Genomic DNA, 13144 nt, shown 5'->3' with positions numbered 1-13144 from the left:
GATGGGGCTCCAACTGGCCACGAAGGAGGCCCCTGTGACTCCCCCAGAGTCTGTAAAGTAGCAGCGATGTCAACAAGAGGAACAACGCTTCTCCAGTGAGTGGCTGCTGTGGGATTCAGGTGTGCATCGTTCCTGCCCTGCCTGTGTAAGATGTACATGGCTGACCCAGTGCACTTGAAAAGGCTGAGAACAGGAGAAGGAAGACTACAGCACACTGGACTTGGATGGTCATGAAGGCCTGTGTGCCTGTGTCTCTTTTGCCGAGAACCTTTCCCCTGACCTGGGCTTCTTTCCTTCTCCTAGTTTTAACTCAAGCACACTCAATAGTTTGGACACTACTATGTTATCATCCTTGGGGTAACACTTCTTCAACAACTGCAAGGTGGGTTCAGACGTTGTCATACAGAAGAAAGCACGAGTGCTCACCACTGCCGTCACAGAGGTAGGCAGCAGGGACAGCAAACCTCAACTTTGACATATAAGCCCCCATTCTTTCATCACCAAAGAGAAAATCCCCCAATAACTCATCCAGCTTTCTAAAGACAGTATTCATAGTGTCACGCCTATAGAAAGTCAGGCTGTGGGCAGTGGAAAGAACACTGACCTAAAGTCTTTTTAAAAAACGCAAAGCATCGTCTCCTTTATGCCTCATATTTTGCTTCTTGGTGATGAAGGTACAGTATACAGCCCAACCCTCAGTACTGCCAGCTTCCTTAGTTCCTCTCAGGCTCTGTTCCTCTGTAAAAACCAAGGCTTTGTTCTCACTTGACACCTGTCCCTCCTGTCCAACCCCAAACAGTGACGCATCAGCCTCAGGAATAATAGCCCCCCATCCAGGCAGTTCCCAGAAGAATGAGGCCAGGTCTCCACCACACTCCCTCCGCCCCCTCCTCCTGCATTGCTGTCTGCATTAAATGAGCAAACTTCACAGCTCTATCGCCCGTCTATCTCCCCAGCAGCAGCTATCTCCATTCCCTCATTAAACGTCAGCAGAGTGGAACCAGCAGCAATAGTAAATCAGCTTTTTAATTCCTTGTTTAACGTCATGATACCACTTACTGAAACAACAACAGGGTTACAGAACCCCTGCGGGTGTTGAAGAATTTCATTAATGCACACAAGAAAGGGCGCATTTCTATTCTGAGCAGAAAGCGATAAAGTCTGTTTCCATTAGGCTGGGACAGTGATGCTTGGCGTCTCTGGCTTTTTTTGAAGGCAGGATAAATTGCTTCGTGCTGCAGTCGCTGAACACGCCATGATAAAACCATGGGAATGGGCTACGGTTATATCCTGTACTTCACAGACATGTTTATTCACACAGCCAGGAACATCAGTTTGCACCAAAATGTTACTTATCAATTAGCCAACAAGACACCATGGCAAGCAATCTATTTCTACAAGTACAACAAAACACTTTACACAACATAACTGCAACAACTTCCTGAGCAGAGCAAATAATCAAGGGGATGAAATAACAGACCTCCAGTTCAACAAATATCTGCAATAATCTAAAGATATTTCCTGGACACCAACTTAAAACAATCAATTAAGCAGCAATTAGTAGAAATTACAAATCTGCAGGGATCTGAAGCAAAGAAGAAGAGAGGATGGGGCAGGTGAGAAAGTGTCTAAATGAAAGGAGATCTGCGTGGTGTGGTGTGGTGTGGTGTGGGGGGGAGGTATACAAAGAGGAAATCTGGAAATGGATGGAGAGGTTCTAAAAAGAAGTCAGGCTATCATCGAAGGTACGGTTCAAGTGAAGAAAAACCTTGGCTTCCGGATCCATTTCACCGATTCCAACATCCTGGAGGGCAGGAGAATGGGTCGAGGCTGAATCCCTCCCTGTTCTTTACAGCGCCGAGCGCACGACGTACCTAGCCCTCTCCGAGAAAGGCTAAGAGGTCCCGGCTCACCTTTCCCGTGTCTCCCCGGCGGCGCCTTGGGTGGCGTCTCCTCGTAGGAATGTGCCGGCGTCTGCAGCACCTCGTCCCGGCCGCTCCCCGCGCTCTCGTCCTTGTGCGAGACCTGCAACACAGGCAAGGCATGGAGTAGAGCCGGCAGAGCCACAGGGACAAGCTGTGACACGACGATCTCATTCAGAGCTTTTCGAAACCAAGCTGGGGACTTTCTGGGACGTAGCTATTCTACGCTTGAGCTTTCAGAACTCAATGATCAAATTCTTCCGATATCCTGGATCTACCTTTCCTAAACCCTATTTGTTCCAATCCTCAAATATTGCCCCAGAAATGGCTAAATAGATTGTCTTGTTACAATCTGTCTTTTCTGTTAGTGCTTTCCAGTACAAGACAGCAGGTGCTGTAAGAGTTTGTGTTACACTTGATACCGTACTTTTCCTTTAATGGGATATATTTTCATATTGTCAACTCTTAGCAGTCACATAAAAGCATCATGCTAACCCAGAAATGAGCTCTGTGAAATGGGGGATCGACCTGGATTCTTCATAACGGGATATGAATGTCTTTTAGTAGCCAGCAAAAGAGCTAACACCCAGCTTCACAGGAAGATCTGTACTTGGAACCTGAAATCAAGTCAGGTTTTGTGTTGCCATAACCAAATCAGTAGACAATAATATGGTTATAACCTTATTAATAAGTTAACCTTTATCACCATTAAAATGCCACTGGGGTCATTAAAAGATCATAAAAATCATAAACAACAAAGCACTTGTGGTCTGCATCGCAGTGTTTTCTTTTTAGTGTCTGGGTGTGTCATTAATTGGAGATAAAACCAGGTACAATCTCTTACAAGGAGTACAACCTCAGGTGTACAAGCTCCTATTATTAAACTCTTTAATTATTAACACAAAAACATCTGAACTATTGTGCTGACTGTTAGATCAAATTAACGAACAGTAAACTTCTGAGCAATGTACAGTAAGCTTCCCAGTGAGCAGCTCATTGACACTGTTAATTACCACCTATATTAAAAATGCTGCAGTTCGGTCTGGGAACATGATGTTTTTTTTTTCCTCTGCTTGATTTGCTTACTGAATTCTGTCAAGTATTTGTGTTGCTTCCTTTTGGAATAAAGATATTAAGCTAAGTAGGTACAAAATAAAGGAAAGACAGGAATGACCTTTGAAAATGAACCTGAATGCCAGACTACATGTGGAGCTCGCCACACACCTCTGGTCTCGACATTAACAAATGCATCATCACGTCCTAGTGAAAGTCCAGCAAAGTCCAGGGCTTAAGATAGGAGTTACAAGTACAGACTGAAAGAACTTGATCTTTTTCAGTCTACATAAAATTAGGCAAATTGGAGATCAGATCAAAGTTTTCAGTGATTTAACAGGAAATAGTACCTGACCTGAATTTATTTCCTTTAAGTGCAGTTGGAAGAATATGGATATGGGAAGTCCTGAATTCAGATCCCTAAGCTTCCCCAAAAGACCTGAACTTCACTCCTACAAGAGGTCTACCGATATTGGATAAATGCCCAAAACATAAGGATACACAACAGAAGTCAGTTAAACATCTTCTTGTGAGGGCCAAAAGATGGCAGAACTTGCCATGTTTAGTACTAAAACACTATTGTGAAGGCTGCCAGGCAGGTAATTAAGAGCAGAAACTTGTATTCCCAGTCATGTAGGATAAGTGACAGCAGGGGACCAGCTCTGTATGACAACATAAGAGACGTTTTAATTTTCTGAGCCTGTGCCAGGCTGATAGCTATTCCAGCTCAGGACAACAGATGCCAAAATGTGCAGCTCTTGCCAAATCCTTCACAGGTTATTGCAAGGAAAATTCTCCTGGAGACATACAAAGATACCTTTAATCTCTGATTCACTGCAAGAAGAACTCTTCTGGCTCTGTAGATCTCATAAACCACAGATGAATCCTTATTGCTCAATGGGTTGCTATTTAAAGAAAGTATCTGCAATGACTTCATGTTTCTGCTATAAATAAAATTAGGGAAATCTTGGCACACATTTGTCTCTTTGGCCTTATAGTAGGGTAGTGTCATGCTTTATTAAGTGGTAAAAACAGACACCAATGACTCACTGGTACTCCAGCTTAATCTTAGTGTTGGCTTCTTTCTTTTCCTTCTTTAGTTGCCATTTAAACAGAAGCTTTTAAGACATACTCAGATTGATTAGCTACTAACTACCATCCGAGCTAGATGGGCCAAATAGCCTCTACTTGTTTGTAAATGTTCTTACGTTCTTCAAGTGAAACCAGATACGGTTATGCAGTACTGCCATTTTCAAAATTTGGAATTATTACTAATTTTTCTATGCAACCCTCCTAATATTTTAACATATAACAACTGTTCAACTATTGCCGTCAATTCAAGTCGATTTTTCACTCTCCAAATCCCACAGTGCCCACAGAAAAGTTGGCATCAACCTGGAGGGGTGATGCAGTTTCCTTCATGACAGAGCAAGCTCGCAGGTGCCCGGTGCTGCACTACAGTGGGTTGCTGCCACATGGCTGGCAGAGGAGATACCCGGGTGAAACCTCAAATCTCTGGATGCTGACTTTCTGTGCACCGCCAGACGATGAATCTCACTCATAACATGGCTAGTGATATAATACAAAACTTCAAGCCCTGGGCAGTCGAGAGTGCCAAGTGCCAACTACAACTTAACACAAAGCCACTGAAGCCAGTCTCCCACTGCTGAGTGGAACTTTTCACAATTCACTTTATTCCATTAGCGACCCCTGCCTTGTAAAATAACCCTGCGATACAATCCGAACACTTAAAAAGCACGTCTCACTCCCAGCAGATAGGAAATGGAAGCAGTCGAGCAACACCGGCTTCTGAATGATTATTTGGTCATACTTGCAGAGCAGCTGCTGAAGCCCCTCTGACTGCAGTTTTAGGCGACGCACAGGAAGCCCAGGAACACACCAGGATCCATTTTAACAAACGTGTACCGAGGCACAAGAGGCGAGGAAGGAAAATTAAAGTGTAACTTGAGAGAAACGGGTTGATGATTCAGTATAAAAACGCTGTAATGGAGCATTTAAAGCAATTAAGTAAAGCCCCAGCTGAGGATATTCACAAGAGAAAATGAATGACTTTCTCCACTTATTTGCTGATCTGGACTCAACTGGGGCCAAAAGTAACAAAACAGAAAAGAAACCAGTTTCCTATAAACGCTGGCTACAGCCTTTTCTGTACACAAGCTGGTATTTGTACAACAGATCTTCATTTCCCACATAGCTAAAAACTTCCTAAACTCACTGGGGGCCTCACAGACGTTTGCTTTCAAAGTACTGCAAGAGCACCAGACTGTGAGAAAGTATCTAAAAGAGAGGGGAAATAATTACATAACAATGCCTGGCTCAATCAACAAAAGCCACCCTTTCACATCAGCGTCAAGAAAAAGTATTACAACTGGCTGCCTGGTGGAAACATCCAGCACACAGATTTCACTTTGAAACTGCAGGTTTGCCAGGCCTGTGAATCTGCCCAGGCGCTTCACATGAGACAAAGCTGTGCTGTATCGTCACAGACTCGCAAACCATTTTGTATGACATGTTGCTGTAGCCAGGCACGAGGCTCATGTGTGGCATCTGGGCCCAGCTTTCGTTTTTCCCCCCATCAGCTTAGCTGAAGCTGATCTTGACACAGTAACTGAACTAATCATTTACTTACAAATTTCTCTTTTTCCCCCATATCTCTGACATAGCTGAAGCTAGCCATGGAAGTCTAGTTTTTCCACTCAGTTCAAATGATTAATGAGGTTGCTGAAAAGAGTACACTAACTTGGTTGCAATGAAAACCACAAAACACAGGAGTCCCCCCAGAGCCAAAAATAAAAAATTCTACCATTAATGCCAGGGCAGAATTTCCATTTTGATTCCATTCATTGACATACAGAGACACTGCAAATTAGAGCAGCCTCAAAGCGCCTGACTGCAGGTCATTAATAAGAATTCCACATGTACAGCATTTTCCTCCCCAAACCTGGGTTAACTCCCCTACTGTTACAAACTGTGCCATGGGATCTTTTTAATTAGTCAGGACCTCAGTTTAATGTCTCATTATCTGAAGGACAACACAAACTACAGCACAGTGTCACCATACGAGGACACTGGTTTAGAAATACAGGTCTAGAGGGAAGGGTGTCCCCTACTTATCCACCAACACCACTAACAGCAGCCACCTGGGTTTCCCTGGAAGTCATCCATCCCAGTACTGACAAATGCAACACAGGATAGAATTGCTTCCCAAGACTTCTTCCATTTGGAAGGCGTGACCTATGAATTTAATACGCTGCCTGTAAACCTCTATCGTGTGCTCTTTGCAGGTTTGAGCCTCTATCATTAGTCACCTGGGACCCAGGTTCCCACAATGCTGGTGTACACAACTGGAAGCCATCTGGACTCACAGGAGATAGGTGGGCATTACCAGGTACTCAACACCAGGGCCTGTGACTCCCCAGGCACCTATGAGCTGGCAGTGAGCCCCGCTTCTATGATGCAAAATTACTCTACTATGGGGTTTACGGTGTGAGGAATAAGAGACGACTCAGGCTTCGGAGGACAGAGTGCGTACAATCTTCCCCTCTCCTTTTGCAGTGAGCTGAAGAGGTTAACAGGCAGCAAGTACTAACCGAGGGAGGAGGAGGGGGGCGCAAATCAAAAATGAGAACATCAGAATACACGTGCCACGGTCTCAGCTGCAAAGGCAGACAGACAGCTCGTTTTCCAGCATGAATCCGTTCGGCACACATCCAGGGCTAGACAGGCATTCCTTTGAGCGCGACGGCCTCCTTTCTCACCCGATTTGATCCCAGTTGAACACTTGCAGGACGCCAAGGGGGATCATCGAGTCTTACAGCATCATCCCCAACCACTGACCAGATCAGCGGCAGGCTGGGCTCTCCCACAATGCCTTGCAGACTTCAGGCACGTCAGGGCACCAGGGCATCAGTGACCCTGCACGTACGCATCACAGCCAGTGCATCCCACTGCGGCCAGAGGCCCTTTCCTCTGCTTACTGCATTAATAAACTGAACCAAGAAATACATTTACTGCCCAAGCCTTATGTGGTGTCCTACAACGATTCCACTTGCAGAACTGCATTTTTATTGTCGATCCGTTGTGTTCTACGAGACCTGACTAACAAAAACGCTCCACTCCAGCCTACTTTGGGCAAAGCTCACCTACAATATAAAGGCTACAATTTATGCTAACAATCATGCCTATTGGATAGTGGTCTCAATTATTATAAAATCAACATCTAAGTTGTGTAAGGAAACATAACGAATAGTCACATGCCTAAACATCCAAAAACAGTCTCTATCTCTGTTCTACAAGCCCCTTAACAGACTGCCTGGTCTTACTACCAACAGTCAACACTATACTCAAGTGTTACTGGTATTCCGTTATATTGGGAAAGAGGAAAATGCTGTTTGTAGAGTTTTGATTGAGGATTGTGCCCTGAAGATGAAAAGAGAGTCACAACATTTATTTCTCTAAAACATGCAAAAATGGAATCCTTGTGGTTTTGGGACCAGAACCCTACTGGTTTTGTGAGACACTGTGGTTTTCAGAGCCCCGATCTAAAGAAAGACAGGAAGAAAGTGGAAGAAATACAGCTGCGCTCCTTGGCAGGTCTGAGGATATTTCAGAGAGGCTGTCATGTGCGCGGAGAGCAGGGGGAGAGAAACTTGTTTAGACTAAACGAATAGCAACCCCACAGCTGCTTTCCATTGATAACGTGTTTCATTCGTTTAGAAAAGGAAAAAACAAACCCTAAAAATGATGGAAGTAAGCTTTGTGTTGTTGTCAAAAACTGCAGACTGAAAAGAGATTTCCTTCACTGCAAACAAGAAAGCAGTGGAGGACTATCGGGGAATTTGTCTCTCATCAATTCGACTAATGTCTTGTTCTGTTTTCTAGCCATTACATCCAGCTCCAACTGATACTCTTGGGAAAATCTGTACAGTTGTCTGGGATGAGAGATTAACACTGCTCGAGACACAGGATCTCCAGTCCTAGTCCTCCAGGATCACAATCCAGGTGTTTCACGTTTGTTTAGATCATCAACACCTTAGGACCAGAGAAGTCAATTCAAATGGTGTGGTGAGGGGCTACTGGACCCTTTTCACCATCGTTCCCAGTTCATAAGTTGTTCAAACCATGTGTGTTGCCCAACGCCTGGACTGGAACATCTGGATACAGCTACATGTTCGGCAGTTCGAGTCCCTGTGGTTTTCACCGGGTAGCGGCCTGACATGAGCCCTCTATACAAGTGTGGTTACCTCATGACTGCAGGGTATCTGGGACTTCATACTCCGTCACTAACCTTTCCAGATCTGCAGTGCCTCTTTCCACCTCTATCACCACATACTTCACTCGGCAATAAACAGCCTCTTCAGGTCGAAACGAAAGGAGGCCGACATCCAACTATTACAGCTGCCTTGCCAAGACACACTGGGCTGAGTGACATCAGGGGGCATCCCATTGGCATTCAATTGCATTTGGAGGAGAAATAAAACAACACATTTTTGCATGCGTTTGCTTTAAGCCACCACATGAAAAACACAGTGGACAGCAGTGTAGCCAGGTAAAAACCAAAGAGATCCGCATCCTGCAATCTTTAGGGTGTCCAGGTGAAAACCCAACAGGCAAGGCATCCAGGGTTGAAATGCAAGGTCTTATCTGCAAAACAACACCAGGGATGGATATTTCAAGCCTGTTTCCATTACCCTGCACGCTGAGATTCTATCAGACGTTTTTATTCTGATCCTGCTTATGAACTAATAACTTGCCTTTCTGCTTTCTCACGCATTACACACCTGCCATTCGTGAAATGCAACACAGATCCAACAGCTTTTCAATGGGACTTTTTCTTCCTTTACCACACATGAAAAAAGGCTGGACCTTCGTGCGTGTGCTTGCTCTCGTTTTACACATTTTCTTCCTGCCTCTAGGAAAACAAGAAGAATACCAACACATCGTGGCGTGCACGGCGGTGACCGGCTTGAGCTCAAAGTCACGTCAGGCACGATGCACGCATCGCCGCTAAAGAAAACACAGGGGGCAAGCCACACTAAAAGTGCATTACATCTCATCCAAAGGACGGCCCCTTTTTACAGTACAGTGTCCCCATCACTATACTGGGGCATTAAGACCCACAAAGACCGCAGGGTGAGCGCCCCCTACTGGCCCCACTAACACCTCTTCCAGCAGCAACCTTAGCTTTCCCAGGAGGTCTCCAGTCCAGGTACTGGCCAGCCTCTCACCTGCTGAGCTTCAGTGGGTTCTCAGTTGTAAGGTGCAGGGTGGTGACATAGCTGCTGGCTTCTCAGTATAAGACCAACCAAGGGTCATGTCAAAACCTGAGTTTAGTTCATTAAGAACTGATCTCAATTTAGTGGCACAACTCTACTTCCAAATCTACTGAATTCCCTGCAGGGTTTCTGGAAGGACCTGGCCCTGTGGATTATCAACAGCAGAGATCTTGTGCCCTGTTCCAAGGTCAATCCTTACAGGTCACCCTAAACCACCTGCTTCTGAGAAAACTAAAAAGTCAGAGGTAACTTTGGGAATATCTGTCAAGAACCAGTATTACTTAATTGACCAATTTACTTGTATACCTGATCACAGTTAAAGTGCTCCAAGCCTTTAGCAACATGATGGCTCCCCAGTTACCAATAAAATGCCTAGTGATAGGAGTGCTCCACAAACAGGCCTCTGTTACAGAGGATCTCCATGGAGCAGCATCATAAAGTCGAGCACAGTGTTAGAATCCTGTCGAAATTTTAATTGCAAGACCAAGACATGGTTACTACTCAGTCTACCAAGTCATTTAATAACTAGCGTAAATTTATTAAATTGCTATTGGTTAGCAATCCAGTTTTGCTGTATAGCTGGAAAAACAGTCTCTAACATGCAGTATTCGGGAAAAGAAAAAAAGAAAGGTCTTAATTGAATTCTATTACTGGGTAAATTAAGGATTCCATTTTGTAAGGGCTGAGCTGTAAAGGCAGGGAGCAGGAATGGGGGGTCCTGTCCTGGAGAGGACGTGTGGTCTGCCCCACAAGCCAGGCTGTGAAGACGTCGGCGAGGCAGTGAAATCAGGGTTCCCGGACCATAAGAGGGCAGCTCACCTTGTGGCAGCAGTGACAGCCCGAGACACGCGAGCTGAACGTGGTGGTGGTGGTGAAGGTGGTCACGGTGTTGGCCGCGGTCAGACTGACGGCGCCGCTGCAGGTCGTGTTCACGATGTTCTGGATCTGAGTCAGCTCCTGCCTCAGGACCTGCTTCTGGTGGAAGCTGAAGGCGGGGTGGTTGGAGGCCATGGTGAACAGGAGCAGAAACTGGTCTCCGGTCTGGCCGTCGTTGAGCTGCAGCCCGTAGTTGTTGATGATAGAGTCGATGTAGGTGAGGGTCCTGAAGAGAGCTCCGGCGGCCTCCCGGTTGTCCGAGTTGAGCAGCGCCAGGGAGATGAGCAGTTTGCTCCGCACCACCTCGTCGGTGATGTTGGTCAGATTGGCGAGATCCGCTGCGTTGTTGGCCTTAATCTCCGCATCCCGGAGCGAGTGGTAGTCCTTCCTGGCCAGATCCTCCAAACACGACCCCAGAAACCTCAGCTCTATGGGTACACAGAGGTCGAGGAGCCCGCACAGGAATTCAACCCTCTGAGCTGAGTTCAACTCCGAAAACCAGCGGTACACGCTCTCCCTTTGGAGCAAACTCCGCTTTTCGACCATTTTCCTGCCGAGTGCGAGCGCCCTTGATAATGATAATCACCGGTGTGTGAGATACAAAATATCAGCTGCCGTCTCCCATCAAACAGCCCGCTTAGAAGAGGCGAGTTAGTTTCCTGCATAAAGTAATCCGGTCTCGGCTATGGAAAGGCTCCGCTGCTCCTGGTGTCTGTTCAAAGTGAGTCTGATCCAAAACGCTGAAGTTTCCCTTTTTGTGGACGTTTTTCGCCCCACAGTCAATTCGCCACAATCCCCGCGGGTATGCCCATGTACGATCCTGCATGGTCCTGACAGCAGTCCTAGCCAAGGTGTCGTCTTCTGGTCTCCCCGACTCCCCTGCGTGGCATTTTCGCTGCGCACAAACACACTCCACAGACAAAAGCGTGCACAGTGTTTATTTATATTCCTCCTGGCAATGGCGCTGTGCCTTTAAACATCTCCTCCACTATTCCCACTTGGCTCCCAAGTTCAAAATCCTCGGGAGACCGCCGTCTACGACTCGCTTACAAAAACGCGAACTAGCGCGATCCGAAACCGAGCGAATTTTGCACAGACTATCATTGTAAACGCTTAGTGTGCGGTGTCGAAATCCAGCGCTTTTTTTTTTTTACCTCGGGATTTCCAGTATGGCTCACATTAAAGAACAATTAGGGAGCGTCGTTCAAGACACGGTGTATGAAACTCCGACAACTCTGCTTCACAGTTTGAATTAAAAAAACAAACTCTGCAATTCCCCTATTCGCATTGACACCAAAGACTGTATTTTGTCAGTGAGTAAGACTGAATTTCTTGCATAAAGAGCATAAATAAAAGACTGTTTTCTCCCTTTCTATGCGTATTCTAGTTTTGAGATATAGTAGTACATCACACCAGTACAGCTACTATCCCAAAACGCGTGCGTTAGGCCCACCCACTACCTCCGTTTGGCGCTTGTGATTGGCTGTGCCCCGTGCTCGTCATGGCAGTCGGCTCCCCGATTGGCCAGCCCGGAGCTATCACAGTCGCGTATCTGCAATCTCACATGAGCCCGAGATGTTTTTCGATTTTGTCAGACAGATTATTTAACCAACTCCGCTGCTGGCTCCGTTGCGATCCCTGCAACAGCTCCTTTCCGACCTGGAGCTCTAGGCCACGTTATCCACGCCGCTTTATTTTATTTTTACTGTATTGCAATTTTAAAATGTCGAGATGCCAAACAAAAAAACAATCGAGCAAACAAGACACCCTCCCCCTTCAGGTCCAAAAGAGAATTCAGGGTAGGTTTTTTTTTGGCAACGGGGAGTTCTGGATCTGCCATTACATGACGTCACCCTCTTTGGTCCGGTCCAAAAAAAAAAAGCGTCTCTCTTCCTTTCGCTGTTTTCCTGATTTGCAAACAGCAACCCCGGTGCTACCTTATCGACAGCAGTTTAATACCCCTCCCTAACCCTGCATTGTTTTATCGTCGGATGTTATAAAATCTCGCCATGCACAGTATTTCTAGAAAAAAAAGCCCTGTGTACAGAAAATATGTAGGGGTCTGCAGTATATCAACAATAATAACGACGACAGGAAGAGAAAAGGAGGTCTGAAAACACTTGATTTTCTGTTTACTGCTTTGTCCACCTTTTTGTAGTTAAGACCCTCCTTTCCAGATTTTTCTTCTGCTGCTGAAGATTATCTGGGTGATCCGTAGTGTAGCTCAAGAACAATTGATTTGTCGCCACCTAGCGGAAGCTCGGCGCACGTTTTATTTCGTGCGTTTTAGAGAGGAGCTATCTGGTTTCTGAAACCCGTACTCGGTTTCTGTAAACATGTTCCAGATGTTTACAGAAACCGAATTTGTATCGATTTGAGATTCAATCATTGATTTTAATCGCAGGGTAATTGTCTAATAAATTGTCAAAAACGTTAATCATATTTTAATTAATCAAACGAGCCCGAAGATAACAAAATACATGATTGTGTTTCCTTTTCATAACAAAAAACATTTTAATAAGGTTATACATTATTTTTTTAGTGTTTTAAGTTATTCGTCAGAACCCCTGAGTCAGGTTTATCGTTCGGGACGTAACTTTTATCGTCTCTCCCACACTTGAGCGTTTATTGACGCCTCACCGTGAAATAGCACCCCGGGACAATCTCCCCCTTTGTGTGGAGTGATATTTGTGATATTTTCAAACAGTTCCACTTTTTCATTTCAAGAATACCATTTCCGCGGATGGGATTTCGCTTTTTCTAAAACACAGGCAAATACAGATTCCCACCAGAATCTGACAGAATGCTCAACATACTGTATGTTTATAATGACTGAAACTATAAAAGGGTATAAAACCAATTCTGTTGTAATTCCGTCCTTAAAATGGAGGATGTTGTACGCCTATTGGCAAGATTAAATGGAGTAGCAGTTGCTGAGGGCATATAAATTGCATTATATCTAATAGCTGCCTTCTATTAAGCGTTTGGTCGTAATTT

General features: G+C 45.3%; 1 protein-coding gene across 2 annotated transcripts in view; it reads right to left on the bottom strand.

Moving 5' to 3' along the window:
• zcchc14 (zinc finger, CCHC domain containing 14) overlaps positions 1–11945 on the bottom strand; it is a 53018-nt gene extending 41073 nt beyond the window's left edge. For both annotated transcript variants that reach the window (XR_011182812.1, XM_015368271.2), the window contains exons 1-2: positions 10091–11945; positions 1914–2025 (exon numbers count right to left, since the gene is read on the bottom strand). Coding sequence is in view for 1 of the 2 variants with exons in the window: in XM_015368271.2 (XP_015223757.2) it covers positions 1914–2025; positions 10091–10693 (715 nt within the window). In the remaining variant the exon portion in view is untranslated. The remainder of the gene's footprint in view (positions 1–1913; positions 2026–10090) is intronic.
• Between the last annotated feature and the right edge of the window lie 1199 nt (positions 11946–13144).

The sequence above is a fragment of the Lepisosteus oculatus genome, chromosome 20 (assembly GCF_040954835.1).
Source record: "Lepisosteus oculatus isolate fLepOcu1 chromosome 20, fLepOcu1.hap2, whole genome shotgun sequence".
Classification (NCBI taxonomy): Eukaryota; Metazoa; Chordata; class Actinopteri; order Semionotiformes; family Lepisosteidae; genus Lepisosteus; species Lepisosteus oculatus.
This window is presented reverse-complemented; position numbering and strand designations above follow the sequence as displayed.